At 37.5% G+C, this 24680-nt stretch overlaps 1 protein-coding gene across 6 annotated transcripts in view; it reads left to right on the top strand.

The window, feature by feature from the left end:
• Window positions 1-24680, top strand: part of LOC131435823 (sorbin and SH3 domain-containing protein 1) — a 200937-nt gene that overhangs the window by 170496 nt on the left and 5761 nt on the right. The window contains exon 2 of one of the 6 annotated variants that reach the window (XM_058604041.1): window positions 11272-11660. The exons of 4 other annotated variants lie outside the window; for them this stretch is intronic. In XM_058604041.1, the coding sequence (XP_058460024.1) occupies window positions 11615-11660 (46 nt within the window). In that variant the 5' untranslated portion in view covers window positions 11272-11614. The remainder of the gene's footprint in view (window positions 1-11271; window positions 11661-24680) is intronic. One more of the 6 variants, XM_058604042.1, reaches the window with a different exon arrangement.

The raw sequence follows: 24680 nt of genomic DNA on the forward strand, positions 1-24680 counted from the left end.
CACACGCGAGTGTGGCTAGTAGCATAGTCTATGGGGTTACTGTTCCAAAGCCCTGTAATCTTAAGACGGTATGCACAAGATAATGCTTCTTGTTTTAGGAACACATGTAGTGGTTTAATGCACAATAGCGCCTTTAGAGCAGCAGTAGGAGTTGTGGTGAATGCTCCTGTCATCGCCATTAGGACTATCCTTTGGAGATGGTTTAGCTTTGACTCAACTGTCAAAACTTCTCCTTTCTGACACCTTGCAAGACATTCTTATGCTAAAATTGGTCTAACAATAGTTGTGTAGCACATCTGCATTGGCAATGGAAGCTCTCTCAATCCTGAAATCAATGTGAGCGGACCGATTCAGTTTTGAAAGTTTTAACTATCCGTTTTATCGATGGAGAGGCGTTCTCATCCACGTTCACGAGGATTTTGTATTCAACTTTATCATACTCGACACTGTGCACGCTGTTACTTATCGAAGCAAGTGTTATTGCATCGCGTTCACGTGAAAGCTGGATAAAGACAGAGTCACAAGTTTTGTTGAATTGTATCTCAAATACATCCTTAGTGTCTTTACGCTTTTGTTTTTTTAGCAATATTTCAATCTCGTTTACTGTGGATCTAACTTTGCATCATTTAAAATCTTTGGAGGTTGAATTCAGTTGCGAACGGCCAAGATTCCAGCTTTTGTTGATCGGATTCGCTCATTTCTAGAACGTTTTGTTCACTTGTGCACTTAATTATCTCAGTTTCTGTCGTCTTTTTCAAAGACAGTTTTTGACTGTAGCTAATCAAATGCGAAAATGGAACATTTCAACTGATTTTGTTTCAAATTTCACGAGCCACCTTGGTTACATACTGATGGACGCCATAACGCATGTTAAGTTGAACTTTGAACAACTTTTCGGGACAAATATTTTATATGTAGTCCGCTTGTAAAGTTATTCCCTACAAATGCAAAAGTATGCTTGAAAATTTGCGATTTGGAACTCAAATTTCTGTTACAACTCAAAGCGTCAGAGTCAACCAACAAGCCAGATTGGCTAGAAAAACACATTCTATCATATCTCAAAGCACACCTTAAATTAAAAAGTATAGATACCACCTGACGAATGATTCGTATGTGTCTGGGAATAAACTCGGCTATACTTAATTTTCTTAAAGATGAACATTTAGGTTTTTTTGGTTTGTACGGAGCTATTCGGAAGCTTGTGACTAAATTTCGATCCCAGTTTACACTATTGGACATTAAACTACAAACACGCATACGTAGAGTGAGGACGGAAGAAAATGTTGCGACTGTATTCGCCAGTGTTACAGCGATGACCGGATATGTCGATTCGCCATCGTTCGCAGCAATTGGGCCTCTGTTACTCCAGAACGTGGAAAATTTTGCGAAGATACAGCTGGTGCAAGCCTTGAAACCACACGACGTTACTGCGAATGGTGAGCGCTACGTGTGATGATTGACGATTTTTTTTTTGCACAAAATGGAAGAAATGGGCGTGCTTTTGGACGTGTGGTTTCAACAAGACGGTACCACATCCCACACGGCACGCGAAACAATGACCAAATTGAGAGCCGCCTTCACGTTTTGGGCCCGTCAATTGGCCGCCTATTGATTTAACGACTTTTAACTCTTTATTGTGGGTCCATGTTAAGGTTCATGTCTACAAGGATAAACTATCAACGATTGACACACTGGAAGCCAATATTGAAATATTTATTCGTAAAATACTGGTCGATATGTTGGAGAGAGTGTGCCAAAATAGGACCTTGCGCATGGGCCATCTAAAGCGGAGCCGCGACCAACATTTGCATGAAATCATCTTCAAACAATAAATAATTTTGATCGTTCTATCGATAGCAATGAAGATTTTATCTATTTTCTCAATTTTTTTAATCAAATCCTATACCTCCTCAAAAATTGCTCTTTATAAACATTTCCAGTCATTTTTACCTTCGTACGATGAAAATGGGAACGAATAATGAAAAAGAATATGTTTTTTACGGGCTTTTTCACTCAGGTATCGGACTATTTGATACTTGTGCTTTATCAACACTTATTTGATACTAGCGTTAATTATAGCTAGGTTCGCCATAGTCCAGCGGTTTAGTAAGATAAAATCCAAAAATTTCATCTTTTAAATTTTACTCTTTATCTCACATGTTCGGGTCACCTAAGTATTTCATATACTGCTGCTGTTTCTGATACTGAACAAAGAACCTTCGAGTATGCAACCAAATGAAACAGTGCACAGCAAAAGTAGGGGAAGATGTTCGGTTGCCGGTACCCCACCATAACTTTTGACAGAAAACAAATAGCGTCATTCGGACAAATTTCATGTGAGTATGTGTAATAGCAGCACGTTCTTTTTGTGCCGAATACCGAAGCAAACAGACGCTTGTATTTTTTGCTGTGTTCAAAACAAATTTTATATGCGCGAAAATCAACACAAAAGTTTTTTCTGACTTTTTTGTAGTATCATAACTCGAAGAGCATCACTCGGAAAGGTGAGTGGGTTTATGAGATGAAATCGATCTATTTCGTGATTTAATACCGGATGCTATCAAAATTTTCGCAACCAAAGATTTGTTTTGTATTTTTCAAAATGTCAACCGATTTCGGTTACCGGCACCCCATTTTTTTTCGTCAAATCGTGTAAAATTGTCAGAGATATGCAGGCTGCTATCGAGACAAAGCAAGTCAAAGTTTAGACGAAACATCTAGCTGCTCATTCAGCAGATGGTCCACCATCCAAATCATCGGCCGAGAGAGCCAAGGCGAAGTCACCATCGGGCAATGAAGACTTTTGTCCAAAACGTCTCCGAAAATAATAAATTCCGTTTTTTCTTTGAATAATAGCAGTCTTCACTTATATTTTTACATTTTTAGCGGAATTTCTTGGGGTGCCGCTAACCGAACACCTTTTTTGGAATTGCCAAATTTATCACTTTACTAAATTTATAATAAAGTTCTTTCAATTAAATGAATCAACTTAGTTTACTAATCAGTTGTTAGCTAAGGACTTTAGCTTTCCATTGATGTGTATGTGTCCGCATGATATGCACTTAGTCAGAAGAAGTTATAGGCTTAAAATAGAAGGGTGCCGGTAACCGAACACTCTCCCTTACACTGTGTACAGTACAAATTAGGCACACTCGGATATACCCACGAGATTTTGAATCATTCAATAGGATCCGAAAGGTAGCTCAAATAGATAACGCAAATAATTTGTCGTTTTGATTATCAGAATCAATATTTGACGAAAACAAAGGCAAATGAAGATGATACACGTTTGGGTTCCGAGGTTTTTCGTCCGGTCACGCTCACTGGAAGCAATCGGTAGTCCTGGTCTGCTCGTTTCTATCGTCATCACCTAACCTAAAAATTACATGACGTTGTGTATATGTGTTTTTTTCTTTATCTAAGGCTCATTTATGCGCTCGATTCTCTCGCAGATGGATCGATTTCAACAATATCAGACTCATTTGAAAGATACTGATCAAATGGCTGACACTTCCACATTTTTATAAAAGTATAAGTGACGTATCCGACATATCGCCATCTCAGATAAGGCTAAACCGATCTAGGCAAACTTGGGCTCCTTTGGTAACTGCAGTTTGGCCATAGACCACGGGTAAATTGATTATGCAGAACGCTTCCGATTCTGTATACTAAGTAGTAAAAATGACTTAGCCGACAAACGTCAATTTTCTCGAAGAGGGCTCATCCGATTTCGATGGACTTGGACTGTGAAGGAGTCAATGATTAAGTTCAAATGTATTATTACTGATACTTTCGGTTTCGAACGTGTCAGTAGGATCCATAGTACTAGCCATGCAATGATTCTGTACACTAAGAATCGGCTGCGAAGTCTGTTGAAACAGAAAGGCCAAATTCCACAAAAGGAATGTAATGCCAGGACTTTTTCGGTTTCGAAAATGCTACCGAACAAGTGACGTATGCGTTGAAGCATTCTTTTGTGAATAACCCAAATCAATCTGAAATTTATTCTATCTGCAATGACTGAGCGGAAACATATATTGGAGAAGCCAAATGAATGAAAAACTAACAGAAAAGATGAATTTTTGGAAAAAGATACGCTCTCTGAGACAGGACTCGAACCTGCGTTCTTATGCATTCCGTGCATACGCGCTACTATTTCGCCACTCTGAATTTTGTTTTAGTCACTCTAAAACGCCAAACAGACACAATAGCGCGTACATCGAAAATGGTCTACATCCTGGCCGTCACCTGGCCGATACCTTATATCCAAACATCTTCTCTGTCCATCAAACACGCGTTCGCGCTATTGTGTCTGTTTGGCGTTTTAGAGTGACTAAAACAAGATTCAGAGTGGCGAAATGGTAGCGCGTATGCACGGAATGCATAAGAACGCAGGTTCGAGTCCTGTCTCTGAGCGTATCTTTTTCCAAAAATTCATCTTTTCTGTTCGTTTTTCATTCATTTGGCTTCTCCAATATATGTTTCTGCTCAGTCATTGCAAAAACTGAACTTAGTTATGGCGGCTTTACGTCAAACAACTAAAATAATAAATCGTTATTCTATCTGGTTTAGTGACAAGCGAACGGCATTATCGCATCACTAGGAGGATTGCTACTCGTTTGGTCGTTCTCTACAAAAATGTAACAGAATTACGGTTTTGAACGCTTCAACAGATTCTTCAGGAGTATTGAATCGTCGTATTCCGTGCCGTTTATTCTTCATTTAGAAGTCGTTAGGTGTCAATTCAGTAAAATACGGCGGGTGGTTCATCAGTTCGACGTTTCGGGTGCTCAAATATTAGGTTGTTTGAGCCGATGTGTGAGAGCTTGCATTATCGTGATGAAGAATGAAAAATGGTGGTATACCAGTCCGAATTGACGTCTAAATCATCGGTAGCGATATGTCCGTTTATACCGAAAAAACAAGCCATCATTTTCTTTGAAGTGCTTCGAGAACGAACAACTTTCGTTGGGTTCGGTTCTTCTTGGAACAGACTTGTCTATACAGTCTGTTGTTTAGTTTCGGGCTCATATGAGTAAATCCATGTTTTGTCACCTCTGTAGATGTTATAAACCCAATTTGAAGAACCACGATTGATTTTTTCCAGCATTTATTTGCACCAATCGACACGAGTCTTTTTTATTTAGGAATTGTCAAATTATGTGGGGTCCAACGTGAACAAATTTTTTTCACGTTCATGCAAAATAACATATAATCTTTTCACACTATTGCCCAAGGCTACCTTCACTTCACGGTATGTCACATGGCGATCTTCCATTATCAGATTTTTCACAGCATCGATGTTTTCTAGCAAAACAACTGATTTTGGACGACCTTCTTTGAATCCATCGGTTAGTGAACTACGACCACGATTGAGTGTTGCCAAGGCTAAATACATAATTAACAACCTACGTATAAGGGAACATATACGGGAACAAATCGTATTTATTTGATTAGACGGCTTAACCGATTTCAACAAATTTAGGCTCGTTTGAAAGCCTATACTATTGGGTTGGCAATCAAGTTCGGAGATGATTTGTCTATCGATTTCTGTACCGGAAATATAATGGTATAAGTGACGTAACCGACAAATTCCGCACTTTTTTCTAGCCGCACTTCCTTTCGAAAAAAATGTTTTCATGAGACCTAATTCATTCCCTTCAGTATTGAACAGATTCTAGCTGTGTACAACTGATCGCTGAAGAAATTTACTTTAACTTTAGCTGAGCGGTCCTTTTCCAGCAAGAATTTCCACTTAAAGAAATATTGTTTTGTTCTCAACACCTATATTCGACCCGTAAGTCAAAAAATTCTATACGAGTTGATGATAACATGTTAATTCGTATCGTATTCTCGTCAGCTCAGTTAAGACTCTAACATTACCCACCCTTGTTTTGTTTACTTCGATCGCCGAATTTCTAAGTGAAAATATCACAAAAACTTACTGTTTCATTAGCCGCATTATCACATGCGATAGTCCAACATCAGTGCATTTACCTACTGTTAGCAACACAACCGGGTACGCATCTTATAACTTAGTTGCAAACGAGCATTTTTCTCGAAAACCGAGCCTCCAAATGCTACATGAATTAAACCCACCGACTGGTAGTCGGACATGAGCACCTACTTGACTCTGCTCACACCGGCAAAGAGCACTGGAACTGGATGAGAAACACTTCATAGGTCGTGGGAAAATGGCCGCACGTTTTCACAGGATATTATGCACCAATCCTCTTTCATATTGCATTTTCAATTATGATGCGTCTGAGTATTCTTTTTTTTGCTGTCGGCAACGAACTGACTTCAATGACGATATCGACCTTTGTTGATTCTCTCGCGCACCAGTAATGAATACACGTTTATGCTCTCGTTACATCGATGGTAACGGATTGTTGTCTATTATTTACGGTGCCGAAGCCGATTGTTATCAAGCGCTTGAGATCACAATCTTTTAAACGAGCAGATACCATCTTTCCGGCTGGTGTGATCAATTTAACAGCTTAAAATCCAACCAACAAAACAACGTGACTTTGCACATGACTCACAACCAGAAAATGACGAACATGTTACGTATATTTGTATGACTCGTAATTTCTACTAACGTAATTGTGTGCCCTGGAAGGAGGAGGGGTGTAAAAACGCCATCAAGCTAAGCCCTGTCAGCAAACCGCAACCGCTCTCCCTCGCAGTACCGCCACTCAGCGAAAAGTTTCACGATCGAACATCTATCAATTTGCAAAACCCGAAAAGCAAGCTGATTGTGGCTGTTTACACTGTACTATTATTAAATATTGATCGCACCTGGCAGTCATTCTCTTGTATGTACCGTGTTTTGGAACGCTTTCAATTTCAACGCCTCTTCATCTTCAACCAGACCCGCGCACCCGCGGTACCGAAATAGAAGCCCTATCCTATTTCTACTATTTTATCTCACACAACCGCCGCCTCCACCAGACACAATGAACAATAGAAGTCGGGCTCCGCGTGCGTGTCGAGTTGTACACCTTTCCGTTGGCCCATCAGTCGCACACGCACACAAATCCGCTTATTACTTTGTTACCGTGCGCTTTCCAGGTACGGTTTTCAAACGAAAAATGAGAAATTGTTTCCCTATTAAATAAAGAGCTCACGCCGGAGGGTGCCAAAATGACGATTTATCAATTTGTATGCAAATGTGTTGATTTTATGTTGAGTTTATTGTTGAATTGTCGAATAAAATTTGGCTGTTTATTATCAGTCTAGCAAAAGGTTTCTAGACTCTTTAGAATCTCGCAACTCTGTCCAACATCCAGTCGATTGTTTTACGCAACATTAATCATAACGAATGAGTTCACTTAGGATCCCAAGCAAATTTTGGTTTCTTTGCGCTTGGTAGTAAGATTTTACGAGTTCACAGAGCAGGACAATTTAGTGAGGCATGACATATCAAAGCAGGCATTGAGATTGACACCTGAAAGCATCGTCAGTCTATTGTCGCACATTTAGAGCAAATTCAGCAGCTAGAAGTTTTAATAGAACTGAAACTAGAGCAAACGTATCCCCAGCAAGTCGTTCTAGTTTCATTTATTCGAACAGTTCTTCTGTCAAATTTAAAACTGGCATACGATGTCGTACTATTTTTTCTATATATCTCTTAGAAAAAACGTTCAACGGTGGTCCTTCATTGGTCCAATACGTTGAATCATTGGTCCAATGAACGTCCAATCAATCGTTCAACGGGAGGCCAACACGGGACCTTCGTTTGCCGATTTTGAAACAGACAGTTGAACCGAATTTTTTGGGTTTAATAAACCCGGCAGACAGAGGTCCATTGTTGAGCCATTTTTAACATGAGGAGTTGGAGCCCTGTTGGACTAGTTTTGCTGCGAAATTTCTGAAGTTTTTTCCACTTATTTTTTTTTTAACTAACACTACATACACAGATAAAAATATTTTGTGAATTTACATCTATTTTCATGCACATATTTAGAGCAGGTAATTAAACATAAAGTTACTTTACAATTCTGTAGGTTTCAATAGAATTTAATTGCAAACTAAGCGTTAATTGAAAGATACAGTTATATTCATTGAAAATTCAATGCAATCCAATTTAGTTTTGCATCAATGAAGGTTTTCAATCAAAATCTCGATTCAACCCATGTCTATTACATTTTACTTTCGATTTACATGTCGTGTAAATTTCATTATTTCTTTCTGTGTACCTGCACAATACTTCTACTTGACGTAGAATAACAACAAATTTTCTTTCTATGTAAAAGTAACACTCATCTAGCATCTAGAGCAAGAACACTGCTGAACATGCCCTAGTCAGTTTCTCTTTTTTTAATGTATTATTTATTGCAATATGATTTAGATTGAAATTGTTAAGTTTTAAGAAGGGTGTTTAGTTACAAGTGGTGACTTTTCAGCCCTATTATATACATGATTTTTTTATTACCATTAACACGCCATTTTCTTCCGCAATTCTATGTTTTTTGTAGGGATAATTGTGAGCATACTCATAATGTGTAATGGGAAAAAGAAACTTGTATACTAACTCATTAACTAATACAGAAAGTGAATCGATTCGAATCGATTTTGGTTGGAATTTTGTACTCATTTGTACTAAACCAGGAAGGGCGCTTCAAAATCATATTCAAAAATTTACTCTGAATCCTTTGAACAACAACTTGACCATATTGGTTTGTCTGAAAATTTGTTTATAAATTAATATTTATTCCTTAAGAAAGAGCTTAGAATTTCTATTTATAAAAAGGATATAATCATTTAATATATTTATTAGATTTTGCTGGACTCCTTCAATCTGATCCTTGAAAGTAAGTTTTTTGTCATACGTTGAACGTTAAGTATTTTGCTTGATCAGACCATGTCAATTCCAAGCCATTCAATTTGATAATGTGATTATCGTTTGGTTTAAGAAAAGAAGCTATTGGCTTATGAGGAAAAATAAATAATTGTGTTTTTACTGCATTTGATGCAGTTTGCCATTTTGACAGATAATCACAGAAAATATTTAAGCTTCTTCGTAGGTGACTCCGTAGCCAGTGTTGGGAAAATCATGATCAGACAATTAAAGTGATTTTCTAAAAAAAAATCAGTGATTGAAAAAATCACTTCCGAGATTTTAATTCATGATACTAGCATCCTCAATTTCCACTACGCTTCAGTTTGACACTTGCAAGATTTAATTATTATATTTTAATCAATAAAAAAAATCTCAGCTGAATAAATCCGCAACTGAGAAATAATAACTGCGATATTTTCGATGCACGTACTTTTTTCCACATTCCAAACAGTGATTATAGCGACAAAAGGCTGCTTTAATTCCAGCTGGTTGATTACACTGCACTATTCAGATTAAACCGAAAAAACTAAACCACTATTGATTCACTTATCAGCCAGCCTACGCGCACTGAACATTTTCAGAAAGGTTCAGTTTTTATTCATCAGCGAATTTATTCATCATGTAGCCATTTCCATTAATCTTCTGCTCGAGAATCATATCTGATATATTCAATGTGCGATCTTTTTTCTTAAATATCATCGTGACGAATATTCGCTAGTGAGCTTTTTTTTGCCATGTGAAATCAGTATCAATGGGATTCGCGTTTGCAAAAAATTGTACTGAACTGTTTTGAAGTGAGTTTTCAGATCGATGATTTTTTTGTCAGAAAATCACTTGTGAAAAAATTCAGTCGTGATTTTCGAAATTTTTATTTTTTCCAGCACTGCCTGTGACTAACAGACTTGTACCGTCACAGAATAGCGATTTCTGACAACCAACGAGTAGATTTGGAAGATCAGAAGTGAAAATTTTATACAAGATTTGAACTACGCTCGAGCTTCGAAAAACATCTGCTCGTACGAATAACAATTTAGATTTACAATTCTGATAGCTAACCTGAAGAGTACGATCAGTTAAATAATTTTGAGTCATTTTGATCGAATAGGAAACTGGAAGTCGGACATTTTTGCTATTGAACCTTCGTGCAAAACACTGTCGAATGCTTTTTCTATGTCTAGAAGAGTAACTCCAGTGGATAACCGAGAAGCTTTATTTGCTACTATCGTGTTCGTGAATCTAACAAGTTAATGAGTAGTTGAATGTTCTTGACGAAACCCAAACTGCTTTGGTAAAAAAATTGAATTATCATTTACATGAGACATCATTCTCAACAAGAATTTTTTTTTTCAAAAAGTTTACTGATAGAAGAAAGTAAACTAATTAATCGTAAACTGGATGTTTCTGTCGGGTTTGAGGATATGAATTACCCCAAGTAACCACCAAGTCTTATGTATGCTTCGTATGTGCATATAGAGCAGATTAAAGACAGCAGAGTTTTAAATCTACGTTACAAATGCATGCAAAGCAAATTGAGAATTTGGAGGTTACCTGGGACTGTAGCGTTTTTCTATCTCTTAGGGAAGTAAGCTAATGAAAAACAGATTTTTAATAACAATATTAACGACTCCGTCATTACCAGTAGCCTTCATGTTTTTAAGTTTCGTAATGATCATCAAAATTCGTCAAAATTCATCAAAGTTAGTCTCAGTAGTGTCATCTTGTAGCAATACTTAAGTTGAAATATAACCATATTTCAGTGAGACTTCATTTTCAATAGAACTCACAACGTTCAAATTAAAATTGTGCACACTCGAACTGCTGGCTGAGCAAGTTTTTGAGCTTTTTCGTCATTTGTAAGAAGTATTTGATTTCTGTTTTTGAGAGCAGGATTGTTTTTAGTTTCTTAAGAACCTTAGAAAGTTTTCAGAAAGGTTTAGAACATGGTTTAATTTGTTCAACATTCATCCCGCGAAAGATTAAACCTACCTTATCTAAGTAAAAGTCAGAATCAGTCATCAGTTCACTACAAATGTGACTTTGATCTGAAGGAACCAGATCAATTGTAGATGGGTTTCTCATGAAAGAGAAACAAGTCGGATTACTGGGAAAAAGAACCGTAAAGTTACCAGTAGAAAGTTGATTATGAAGTATTTTTCCATTACGATTATTTTGTCTACAATTCCACTGGACATACTTTGCATTTAAGTCCCCTATTACGAAAAATTTCGGTCGATATCTTGTGAGTTTTTGTAAATCGCCTTTAAAGAAATTTAATTGTTTACCGGTGCTTTAGAATGGCAAATATGCTCCAACGATAAAATGAGACTCTCTTTTAAATTAGTTAATATGACGTCTAAACGAAATTTGCAATCGATCTGTCAAAATTGTATTACGGGAGTTGATTGATATTTTTGAATATGTCGTAGCCTGCTATAGCTCAACAACGTTCATCCTTTTTCGCCACGAAAACTTGATTATTTTTATAATACCGACGAACTTATCGTAGAGTGAATGAGACATACTCAGTAATGAAAAAATAACTGTTGTGGCGTAGAAAAATAAAGTGAATAAACAAAGCTTTAGTGAGCAAACGTCGACGACGACGACGAGACGGTGCGCTGTTGAATGCATGCGAGGTGTTGTCTCGAGAAGTCCTACGAAGGTGTGAATAACAAGCGGCAACGTGCCTAAGATTAGAGACACAAGAGCCACCGGTAACGGTCTGAAAGGATACGTTCCGAAGCCGAAGATAAGCTTCACCAGGACAGGATGAGAATAACCTTCCGCATCACTAATGCCAGATCGAAGAGGCGGGGTGAGTCGTATGCTTTTCCAGCACACACCGATGTTTAGCTGCTGTCACAGTTGCTAGTGCCGACTATTATGCTTCGATTTTGTTTGTAGTAATTGAAATCACCTTGCGATCAGGTTGGATTGTTCATTTTAATTGAATTTTAGTAGGTAGTTAATGTTTCCTTTGCCGAACGCTAGCTTTGTTCATCACAGCACATTCTTTTATATTTTAAATAATCTTAAAGTTCCATTCATTTTCCGAAGTAGTAAAAACCCATGCATTTATTAATTGAGAGATTTAATTGGTTGTGCGCAACCACCAACCATCAATGGTAGTAAATAGCGTTTAGTGTGCGCTGTCAATCGATTGCCACGACACAGTAGGCCTCGATTCCTATGTAACCTGCGCGACTGAAGTAAACTATGAATGAAAAGAGACAATCGATTGAAAAAAAATCAATCTGTTCCGAATCATAATTTAAAAACACATTCATTTGCTTCTCTTATCAAACAGCATCAAACATTGCATTCTCATGCAATTGAATTAACATAAAACACGTCCCCAGCAACGAGCATAATTCACTACACAATCGTACCCAAATAACAATCGGCCCCCGGAGACATTGGGCATCCATGAAATCCATGTAAATTTCCAAATCATTTTCCCGCCGTCACCTGTTTACTTCCTGTTATACGCAAATTAATCGGTTTTATGTTGAATTACATTATTCAATGACACGCGGTTCTCACATCGAAAAAAAATCATCGGAGATTCCTCGAACATCCAAACAGGCAAACATATCCACGTTTGGGTGGGGTAGAAAGTCACCGTAAATCCGGGCCGGGTTGTTTGCTGCAATGTACGAGAACCATTAAATTTATGAAAGCGCTGCGATTAACGTGTTCACCGTGTATCATTAGCGAGTGTTGTCATTAAACTTATTATCGCGAGGAACTGCTGCCCTCTTTGTGTGTATAAATATTATTATGTTATGGCCAAGGGCTTGGTGATTTTACGGCTGAAGAGCTAATCACTACCTTACCCGTACGTGACTACATACAGAGTCCAATCCAATTGACACTCGCTTGGTTTACTAGAGTAAAAGTTTAACTCGATGAACGCATCAGTACAATAATGTAACATAACCATAAAAGTTTTTTTTTCTGACCGAAACACGTGAGTGTTTTCGACACGAGATGATTGGCCTGCTTAGATTGCATCATCTTTATTTGACATTTAGCAAACAGATGGACAACATGGACGGTTACCGAGGGGAAGTTTGTCATAGCTGTTAGATGTTTATTCTGCATTTTTTAGGGTTTTTTTATCATGTTGTTTTGGTGCTAACCGCAAATAAGAAAAGCAAAACTATTGAACATAAAAACAGTGAATTTTTTGTTGGTGTATTTGGAAATCTCTTCTTGAGGAAACTGGAATTTTGAGGACTCGCACCCGAAATTTTTCCTTGGCCTTGTTTCTATATATTTACAAGTATTTAACTTAGAAACACTCCAAGTCATAAACTATTTGTTTACAGTTCTTATCTATCACCACATCATATGAATACAAAACTTACAGATAAGATTGGACAGCAATCATTGAACGCACCGTTATCACTCTCAACTAGAAATCCTTTCTTAGCCCCCAGGTAGAAGCGCTTAATTTCCTTGGATTCGGTTAAGCGAATCATCAGTCTGTGTCAGCGACCGACCACCGGTGAATGCATTACCTTCCGTTACATCAGAGAAAACCTTGAAAACCGGATAGTAATCTAAAACAGTTGCAGTTACGTAACCGTTACGTTTGCACAGGTAGCCAATTAGCGAATTGGAGCCTAACCTCGGCCCCTGAAGCGTTTATGGGTACGGTGTTCCGGTGTCAGTCTGATAACTTGCCCGAAAAAAAACGAAACACCGTAACACAACACAGCTGAACTTGAGTTAAGCATGGTTGGCTGACCATGGACTCTCAAACCGTCTTGAATAGAAGAAATCTGACGGAGAGAGGTTCCTATGAAAAATGAATTTGTTATCGTTTTCGGTTAAAATTTCAACTCGGCATTCTAACTGTAATGTAGTTTGCTATTTTTTATCAAAACCGAACATAAAATAAATTATTTGCTCAACTTGGAACAGTAAAGCAACGAAAATCATTTTACTTACGATTTATTTGAAAAGTTTTTGCATAATGAAGGCAATTTTTATAGGTATATATACAAAACAATCCAACAAGCTTCAGTGAATTAAATATTATAAGATGTTCATTACGGAATTGTTTGGTATCATAGCATCTAGTTAAGATCGTGGGTATCCAAAAATTTCCTGGAAAAAAAATTGTAGAAGTTCTTGTTCATTCGAAACCTTCTTAGAATATGAAATCCTAAGATCTACCAGCGCAACCAAATGAACTAACAAAATATTTGTACAAGGTCCATGCTCGTGATACCACATCCAAATCATTGACTTATTGTGAATGTTCTGAGTCATCCAAAAACTAACTGGTACTCAGACCTTAAGATCTATCAGTATAAGAAACTGCATTAATGAACTTACTGTCCTTGGCCCATACCATATGCAAGAAATAGGCTTAAAGTGAATGATCTACGCCATCCAAAACCTACCTGGAGTTCAGACCTTAAGATTTACCAGAATAACGAAGTGCATTACCGAACTTAATCTTCGCGCTCCATACTCGTGCTTCACTGAAGTCCTTGCATGACTGAAAACATTCCTGAAACAGATCAGAACAGACGAATAAGCAATAAGGAGTGTATCGAAAAGTAGTTAGCAACATTGATTATTGAATAAAAAAGCGAAAAAAAAAACATATTTTGACATCAGTTTTCGATATATTGTAGAAAAATTACATTTTTATGCATTTCACTGAATATAGTGAAGAAAATCTTAGTTTCTGTGAAACGCTCGCACTTTGGACTTGACATTCTTCATTAAATTCTGCACAGTTACTTTTGTGACTTTCCTGGTGCCAGCTGTCCAGTTTTTTTTAACTCCTGCATGTTTTGGGACACTGTACCTTCCTTCCGGAAGTGCCGCTTGACAATTGCCCAATATCTTTCAATTGGCCGAAGATCCGGGCAGTTCGGTGGGTTGATGTCCTTTTCCACGAATTGTACATTATTTTTTGACAACCACTGTAGAACGGAGTTGGCGTAGTGGGCTGAAGCTAATTTCGGCCAGAAGAGAGGAGAAGCCTTATGCTTTCTGTACAGTGGCAGCATTCTCTTCTTCAAACATTCTTCCTCGTACACCTTGGCGTTAATTGTGCCCTTCGTGAAGAAAATCAACGACCGCAAACCACAGGTGCAAATTGCTTGCCAGAGCAACACCTTCTGCCCAAACTTTTCCATCGCTACCGTGGTGTCAGCGTCGTCCAGGTCCTGGTACACCGATTTCGTAGGTTTCGTCGTCGATCAGGATGCATCCGTCTTTATTCTGTAGAATCCGGTTATACGCGCTGTACCAGGGACTTTTTCGGCACCTTCTGTTTCTTGTACGTTTTCAGGGAGTTCCGAACTTTGATCCGTTGAATCATCCCGATGCTGGTGTTGAACTGCTTGGCCAAATCCCGCGTCGACGCCGATGGGTTTTTTCTGATGTACTCAACCACCTTTAACCACCGGGCTGGCTGGGACCCGTTTTCCTACTGGATCGGGGCAAATCCTTCATGGAAAGGGTCTTACCGTACTTCTCGATAATATTTTTGACACTGGTGTGGTGCACTTTCACCCGTTTTGCAATTTCGTTGTACGTGACACCACTTTCTGAGCAACAAGTGTGCAAAATTTTCTTTCGCGTTTTCCGGATCAATTCGACTCATCATTGAAACGATAAACCGTACCGAAACCAATCGATTGCGCAGCTGTTATTGCTATGTAAACAAACATGTCACCGTAAAACACGCTGCAAAAAATTAAGCCATTTCCGAGTAATAACTGTTTGAATGTTGCTAACTACGTATCGATACACATAAACATGGCACACACAGACATTTTCCGATCTCGTCGAACTGAGTCGAATGGTATATAACACTATGGGTCTCCGAGGCTCCGTTCGAAAGTCGGTGGGAACACGCAGATTTTTTGGTAACATACCTAAAGATTAGTATCTATATTTCTATGCCGTTTTTATATCACTTATTAAAACTTGATTTACTAAAAACTTAAGCAAAACGTTCATTATATGTAGCGACACAATCGATTAGGTTTCAATAAAGAAAATGAAGTATACATTATTTGATACAGCGGGGCGTCAAGTTTCGACACAGTCCTCTATTTTCGACGAGCAGGATTTTGTCTCACAGAATGCTGGAACCAAAAGAGAGCATGGCTCTATTTTCTTCGTGATCATTAAGGTGTCTTGAGATTTGGTAATCGTTCTTCATTTTTTGTGTGTAACTTTATAGTACGGCTTAGCCCCATAAAGAGTCTGATTTGGCCCCACGGTTCCTGAAATATTAGATTTTGGGCTGGTCATTTCATCGCGACTTGGAGCGAAAACTAATACATATATTTCCACATAACAATTTCGGAATTGTAGCTGAAGGTTGAAGCTACACAACGGTATAGATAACTTGGGTAAAAATCTAGTTGTAATGCATGTTTTTCTTAATTTTCGAAAAGGGTCCGGCTTAGCCCTGGTTTCCCCTACATTATAAGTCCAGATGAAGAAATAATGGACAAAAAAGTTCAAATCTTGTAGAAAAGGTGGATGTTTTGTTTTGCTGAAATATTTTTTTAACTTTTCGACTTTTTGAACATAAAACGGTCTCCATTCTATTACGAGCTACCGTTTACGAGCTACGAAATTTTCTCTCGAATCAGAATGTTTTTGGAAAAAACCTTCCCAATTTTAATGAACACTAATATATGAATATATAAAAGTAGAATGAACTTTTCAAGTTTTAGCCAATATAAAATTAATCATGACATAAGGCAGGAGGTTTCAGAATCGCTTTAATGTTATTACATCTTGCACTTAGTACTTCGACTGAAATGGTGTAGAAGTCTTCAAGGGCTGAGGACAGTACCGTAAAGTGGTAGGTTTTTTGCTATTTTCCCGTTTCAAATTAAATTTTCTTGGAAACGGTGCAGAATATAGAAAAACCCACCAGACAATGTCTTCGAAATTTAGTTGAGAATATTCTGTGAAATTTTCAGAATGATTCATTGAGTTTAGCGGTCGTGTTGTATTTTTTTCTGACTGAAGAATTACTGAAAATTGGAACGCTCGGAAATGCATACCTCTACTTGTTCATCGAATATCTCGGCTTTGAAGGCTTGTATCATAAATATACCGTGACAAAGTCTAGATAATGTAGTTTAAATGCGATTAGTGCATAAATGTTATAAAAATCCGTTAAAAATAAAGTCTTGTACGGTAACGGCTCCCTATTTCATCTGTGCTCCTATTTCCATCTCATCCCTTCACCTCATAACTTTGAACATGAGTAATATTTTTCAACCTACCGGAAGCAAACTGTGAAATGTTTTAAAATGAATTGAAAAGCTATTTTCACACTTTCCTATTGAAAGAAATGATTTTAAATTCTTCGGCGATCGTTTTCTTCATTTAAAATAAACTCACTTTTCAATTTAGGACCCATTTTCGTCTCAAGATTTACAGTTCGTCATGTTTCTGATTATCTACTAATCGATTCGTCTTCAAACATGATCACTATTTCGCACAATTACACTACCATTGAATGCTGGATGACTTCATAATTAGTTATGTTCACTTGCTAGTTGTTTAGTTAAAGATTAAAAACTTAAAACATTACCCGACAAGCAATAAAAGTCTTCAAAAATATGAGATGAAAGTTTTTCACTTAGTTCACTTGATTGCGGTTTGTTTTCATCTCATTTGGTTTCGCAAAGTTGCCAAGACATCTCATAATGTTACAAAACAAAAAACTCTCTCAGCGATTTAGCAGGATAAAACCAGGGTGAAAATTAGTAAAACATTAGTCGAACTAACTGACATATCGCCCACGTGCTACTCTGTCAAAATTCCTCTGCACTCATACATCCAAGTAGCCTAAGTGTTCATATGTAAAAAAAAACAATTGACACTTTGAGTTGCGCTTTCTACGGGACATGTGCCACCTGTGACTGAACCTCATCGCTCATAATCGGGATCAATTTCACCTGCCCATCTAAAGTGAAAGTGTAATCACTTGTTTCCGTTGTTGTTCACAACCCGCTTGGCACAAACGTCAACAGCGTCGAAAATGAGATAACAAAGCAACATTACTTGCATACTAATAAACACATGGAAAGTAAACATGCAAGAGTACGTATTCTGCGATTGGCTTACGAATGAACTCGGTGCGTTCATCAGACGACGAGCAAAACAAACCACAGGAAAGTCAAAACAGAGTGTAAAAAGTTGTTCGAAACCAAAACATCAAACATAATAGTGCCGGCGGCCAGAGATTATCCAAGCTGGACCGGTTATTTTTATGCTGGCTGTGCGAGCTAAGCGGCACTAAAAAAGTACATCAAAACGCACAATGTCGAACAAATCTCGAATAGGTTGCAGAACTAATCAACGAAAACAGTTTGCAGTTGTACCTACCTTGTATAATTTGACCGATTGAAGGCGCATGGGGCTAACATGCTCTGCTCATTTACAGGAGGAACGACTGCAATTAGTCTTCTTTTTTCAATTCCAAATATGTCCATGTTTGTGTGGGAAATTCGCACTCCGTCAGTGTTCATGGAAAAAAAACTCATGTTCCGTGAGTTGAAGCCGTCACGACATTTCTCTTCCACCTGTCGAATCCGCGTCCGGTCTTAAAAAAAATCGATTGAAATTCACCTCATCTTCGATCGATTGGTAACAGAATCGATTATAATTTATCCGTCAAATACACACTTCCAGTAATATGAGGTTGCAAACATGCCACAACTCATTTCAACCTTGCTCGCTCGTCGTAGCCTGCTGCGTCTGTGACAATGCGTCACTCTCGCTTTATGTAATCTATAACCAACCATAGATTGCTATCCGATTTAATACTTGCAACCATTTCGATCCAACAGTTTTGAAACTTCTCAGTTTTCGATGTCTCTTCGTTACGCATAAATTGGGTTAGGTATTTTTTTTGCTTTCCCGATTAGTTTAAAGCAATATCAAGAATTTCAGTGAATATTCAGTGAGGATTAAAAAACACAAAAATTGCAGGTATCAGTTTCTAAACAATAATTATGTAATCGGTAGAATAATTAACAAATTAGTAAAAATTATTTTAAAAATGTACTTGTTTTCATTTGAAGTTTTTTATTAATTTTATTGAGTAACATCGAAAACTAGAGAAACAACAGCCCTATATTATATCCATAGTCCATAGTCCGAATTCGATCTCCGCTTTCGGATTTACAGAGTGATGAGTGATAAAAACTTCAAACCTGTCGGACGAGATGGGTGAACCGATTTTTAAAAACTAATATTTCAAAGAAGTGTCCTGTAATCGCATGTGATCATATTTAATTCCATCATCCGGATCTGTAAATACAGAGTGTTGAAAATTTCAATTGATCATTAGAAGTGACGATAGCGGGTCATTTCGCCGAAAGAGTAATTTCTTCGAAAAGATTTTTCAACTGGAAATATCGTACAGAACATTAATGTTGCTTTATAATTAATATTTTTCAATGCCTAAGTATAGTAGTCAATATTTATTTTTTCTTATTGCGATATTCACCTAACTAGAGACCATTTTGTAGAAACAGGAAATGAAAACTATAAAATGATAGTACTCAAGGGAGAGCAAGGATGTGAATATATAGAACGGAAAGGTGAGACGTGACAGAGGGACATTCAAGCAAGCAGGAATCTTCTAGTAACTTAACTTTTACCTTCTACCAGAGGAGTCGGGCTTAGGCATCTGAACAATGCGAATCACACGAATCTCTGGTACGTCGGAAAGTAGTGATAAAGGTCTTTTACCATTTATAATTTTCATTTCCTGTTTCTATGAAATGGTTAGGTGGATATCGCAATAAGAAAAAAGAAATATTGACTACTACACTTAGTCATTAAATAAAGAAAAAGTAACATTATGGGTTTTTGTCTGGATCCGGTTCTGGAGTTATGCAAATAAAAAATGCAAAAATATGGAAAAAAATTAAAATATGTGTACAAATTTTTCTCAGAGATAGCGTGAACGATTTTTACAAACCTAAATTCTTTTGGTCCTTTACATAACTTCTAAATTTCATTTGGATCCAACTTTCAGTTCCGGAATTATAGGGTAACTACTGTAAAAACTCAAATTTCACTGTTTTCATAGATGGCGTTACCGATTTTCACAATTTTAGATTCAAATGAATGGTTTTGTAATCCTGTACAAACTACACCAATCGGTATGAAAGACCAATCTGCTTCAATGAATTTTTCAGTATTTCTCGTCAGAAAACTCTCGAAAGTTGGCAAACTTCATGGACGAATGACGAACTGGGACGATGGTGGGACGATGGCTACACTCCATTATTCCTAAGGTATCAACGAAACCGTGGTTCAAGGGGATGAACGTGAGTCGTGATTTCATTCGCGTTATGTCACGGCTCATGTCAAATCACTATACATTCAACGCACATCTCCGGCGTATCGGGATCGTGGAGAACGGGCTCTGCACCTGTGGCGACGGTTATCAGGACATCGAGCATGTCGTGTGGTCGTGCGTAGAGTATCGTGACGCCAGGTCGAAGCTACTGGAATCCCTCAGGGCCCGAGGTAGACCGCCTGAAGTTCCGGTTCGGGATGTGTTGGCGAGTCGGGATAGCTCATATATGCTTCTGATATACGAGTTTCTCAAACACATTAATATACAAGTGTAATCTGTTACATCTGGCTTAGAAAGTTCCTCCTATTTATCGACGTTGTTTCAACTGTGGCTAAGAATAATCTTCACCTGCAGGTTCGACACTAACTTCCGCCGATTATCCCGATTCCTCATCTGTCCGCCATCTTCATCGGAACTAACAAGATCTTTGTGCTGTCACTAACCTTTTCGCTTCCCCCCTCCCCGTCTCTTCACCATCTCGATGTCAACTAATTAGATCTCTGTCGTTTTAGTCAATTCATCCCCATATCCCCTTTTTACTCCGTTTTCCGCAATATTTACTTCGCTATTTTTTTTTTCTCATTTTCTTCTGTAACAACACCATCATCGCCCACGGAAACTTACCAACAGCATGCGGGCCACCCGCCGGGTATTCGTAACCTGGGGGTGTTTCCCGCGGACCCACACGGACCGAAGAATGCGGCCAACATGGATATTCACCAACGCCGTATGGAAAACTGCAATATTCAATTCACCGGCCACTGCGACCCAAATATGACATTACCCAATGATACAACCCTAGTTTTAAGTTAGTCGTTAATTGAAATTAGTAAAAGCCCTTGGCATCTTAGAGCTTAAACAGTGTGCCTTAAACATTATATTCTTGAATAAAAAAAAATACACCAATCGGTAACTATTATCAGTAAGCAGCCAAACAAACTAATTCTAACTATTCTAATGCCAGATTTTCGATTGACGATGGAAGATAATATACTCAAAAATGGATCTCACTCACTTTTCTCAGAGATAGCAGAACCGATATAATTTTCAATTTCTTTGGTTCATTTTAAGAATCGAAAAGAAATATTTTGAATACAATACCACAGTATTGTGTATGAGAATATGATTAATATGAGAAAGGCATCATTACACCATTAGGTGGATTAAAACAGTTTTTGATATATAAGACCTATTCAATGTCCATATGTAGAGATCAGTTTGCATACATCACTTCAAATGACATCTATTAACTGCACCAGAGCTAATAAAAGTCATTTTCATTGACTGAAAAATAGACGAAAATGACAAGAAATTACTGTCACTCTCAGCTTCGCTTGCAAACTTTGAGAACGAAATCTATGTCTAGTCAATGACATAAGCGGGACAGTAGTTTCAAAATTGTGTTTTTTCTTTCATTTACCCTTTCAGTCATTTGCAGGTTTCAGTGAAAATCCTATAGTATGCAGTGTCGATATTCAACCAAAGCTGCGAGAATTGAAAACGACAGAAAAAGGTTTCACAATAAGTTTTAACTGTTGGTGCTCGAATTTGTAGTAGTTTTGGTTTCCAAAGAAGTTCTGGGATGTAATTACTTCGATTTGCCATATTTTAGTCAATTTTCATTGCCAAGCTTCACATATTTTCAATACATCGATGAAAGAATGAGAATTAAAATTCTGCTGTTGCTACCTGAAGACGTTAGTTTGGTTTCGTCTTGTCACAGAGGAAAGAGTGACGTTGGCAATCATGCTCTCTCATTTTTTCGATGAGCAACGAAAATGCTTCGTCTCTCTTCGTTTGTTCTGGTGTCGGTCATTTACGAATGATGCAGTAAAACATTGAAAATGAGACTGCTGGAATGGTTTCTTTCATTGAGAATGCGTGACAATTTTTAGCTCTGCTGCATTAATCATGCACGAATAGCATGGGAAGGTGTTGTCCGAGGTGACTCCCTTGTTTCGACTCGTGAAGATCAGAATAAATCTTCTTAACGTGTATCAAAACTATTTCAATTTGCTGATCATATTAGTTGATGACCATACGAACTATATAAATATTATCCAAGTAGCAAACATTGTTCTAGTACTGAATTTATGGCCTCTCTGTATGATGTTTTAATTTTAAATTTCTTGTTTCATATGTTTCACAACAGTACTATTTGCTAAGTGGAAACCGGAATTGAAACTGCTCAAATGATCTTGTCGTACAGTCAGTCCATTCACGTTTTTGAGTTGGTTTCACAAGCAGTAATATGAAAGAATTTTAGATCCTCTACAAAAACGTGTGGAATCAATTGTCCAACATATCTAACAAAAATGACTGATCTAAAGCAATTGTGAAACATGCCAATTATAACAAGTTTTAATTGCTACTTGGGTATTATTATTATGCTTGTTTATCTGATTAAAATTCTGTGCGACAATACAAACCTTATTTGGCGGTTCCCGGATTCAAGTTCCAGAGGTAGCGGCTAAGAACTCGAGAAAACATTTTTTCGATCTTCAGTCACTTAAAAAATGCACACTAATACTGGCAGTCGATGGTTGTTTTTTTTTCCTTTTTCGAGGTAGTCCACGAAAAGTATACCATGATCATGTCGGGAAGATTCTTACGTATAATAATGGATCCAAGTGTCGTCAATAGTTACCAACCGACGACAAAAGTCTAACCCAATCGCCCATCGCACAGAGGAATATTTGGGTAATCAAGGCCAATTTTTTTTTACATATCTAGCTGCTCCATTATAAGTAATTATAAGTATTATAAGAGATGTTTCTGGGCTTCGGATCAATATTATTCTTTTAATTCTTAACCGAAAGAGAATTTTTCTACATTTCTTCGCTCCACTTCATACTCTGAGTAAGTCACGGCTTTTAAAAAAATTACAGTCTGATAATGATTAATGCTGTGTGGAATTTACCAAGAGAGAATCGCAAGTTGACAATTATCGAATCGATGATTCGACTGGATGATTCTCATATTACTAGATTGCAATATTTCAAAACCTTTGTGTGGAGCATTTACAGACATTCTCATAGGCACAACTTGTACAAAAGTTATATGCACATAGTTAGAATAAGCGGCAATAGTGAAATAATTCTATCGCATTTATCAACTGCCCGTATAGAATCGGATCACAAAACGAGAATAAGCGACCGTTTGTTGCTTCAGAGAGAAACCCCACAGTAGCGTGCTAACCCGTGATGCTCAGACAGGTCATCGAGAGAAATTCGCTCTCGCACTGGTGTCTTTTTTATGTTAAATGAACCATGCCGGTTTTTTGTTGCTGCGATGATATCCGTCTCTCTTGGATGGCACTGATTGAATCGTGTGAAGAGTTGCTAGTGAGCGTTCTTTGATACGATAAAAGCCATCCTTGGTTGTACGTATAGTTCGGCTGTTTCATCATTGAATTTTCCGAATTTTTCTGTGTCAACTAGCTAAAGTCTCAAGTATTATCTTGAAACGATAGATCAGGTTAATATCAACACCTGTTATCTCAGCACTAATTTCCGGTTCTACAGAGAATCTCCGACTCTAGCAAAAGACCCATTTGTCTTTTTAATTTTTCTCGAATTTGTGCTTTTCTGGACTTAACAAGTTCTTTTTCATTCCCAGATAGACACCATTTTTTAACAGGGAGTTAGTAAGAGAGCTGCAAAATTGTTTCAAAAAGACGAATCCTGGCATGTAGAATTGATAAACTATATTATAGATGTTCAGGCTTGGCTTCTTTTTCATTAATGACTTCTGATTATTCGAATCGAGCGACAATAACGAGTGGAAGATGAGGTTGGATTTGACCAAATCTGGCATAAAATTTTCTTTTTTTTTTTCAAAAAAAAATTTTAGGTTACACCAGATCTGCATCTGCATTCTAAGACATTTGTCATAGAACAAAAAATTTCGATTTCGGAAATCTCAAAAAATTTTCAAGTCCAACAGTTGATTATTCTTCATAAGATTTTATCATTTTTCCGCTTTCCTATGAAATGCATGCTTGTATCTAGGGGCCCGCTTTGGTGAAGCCGTTCACTTCTATACAATTTTGGTAGTATCCCGTTTACCAGACTCCGTAAATACTCTGTTTTCCTCTCTTGCTACGCTCACTAAATTTATCAAAAAATACTGCTGGTCTACCCGGTTGCTTCGAACCTTAGAATCTCGAATGTTCTCTGAAGCCAATTATCGCTATCTATCTGGAACTTATCAACCTTCAACCTCCATCTTTGCTTAAAAATTAATTTGAGCTTGGCAATTTTCGATTTACGTATTTGTTTTTCTTGTTTCGAATAGTCATACATATTGAAGAGAAAATATTCAAAATATTGTAATATCTTATCGAAATTCACATTTTACTGTTTCCTTCTTTCAAATATCTCGAGTCGAGTCGTTATTTTAACTCATGATGCTCCTGTGCATGACAAAATAAAATAATATTAAATACTTTGGATTTTTTCA

This window comes from Malaya genurostris, chromosome 3, assembly GCF_030247185.1.
Source record: "Malaya genurostris strain Urasoe2022 chromosome 3, Malgen_1.1, whole genome shotgun sequence".
NCBI lineage: Eukaryota > Metazoa > Arthropoda > Insecta > Diptera > Culicidae > Malaya > Malaya genurostris.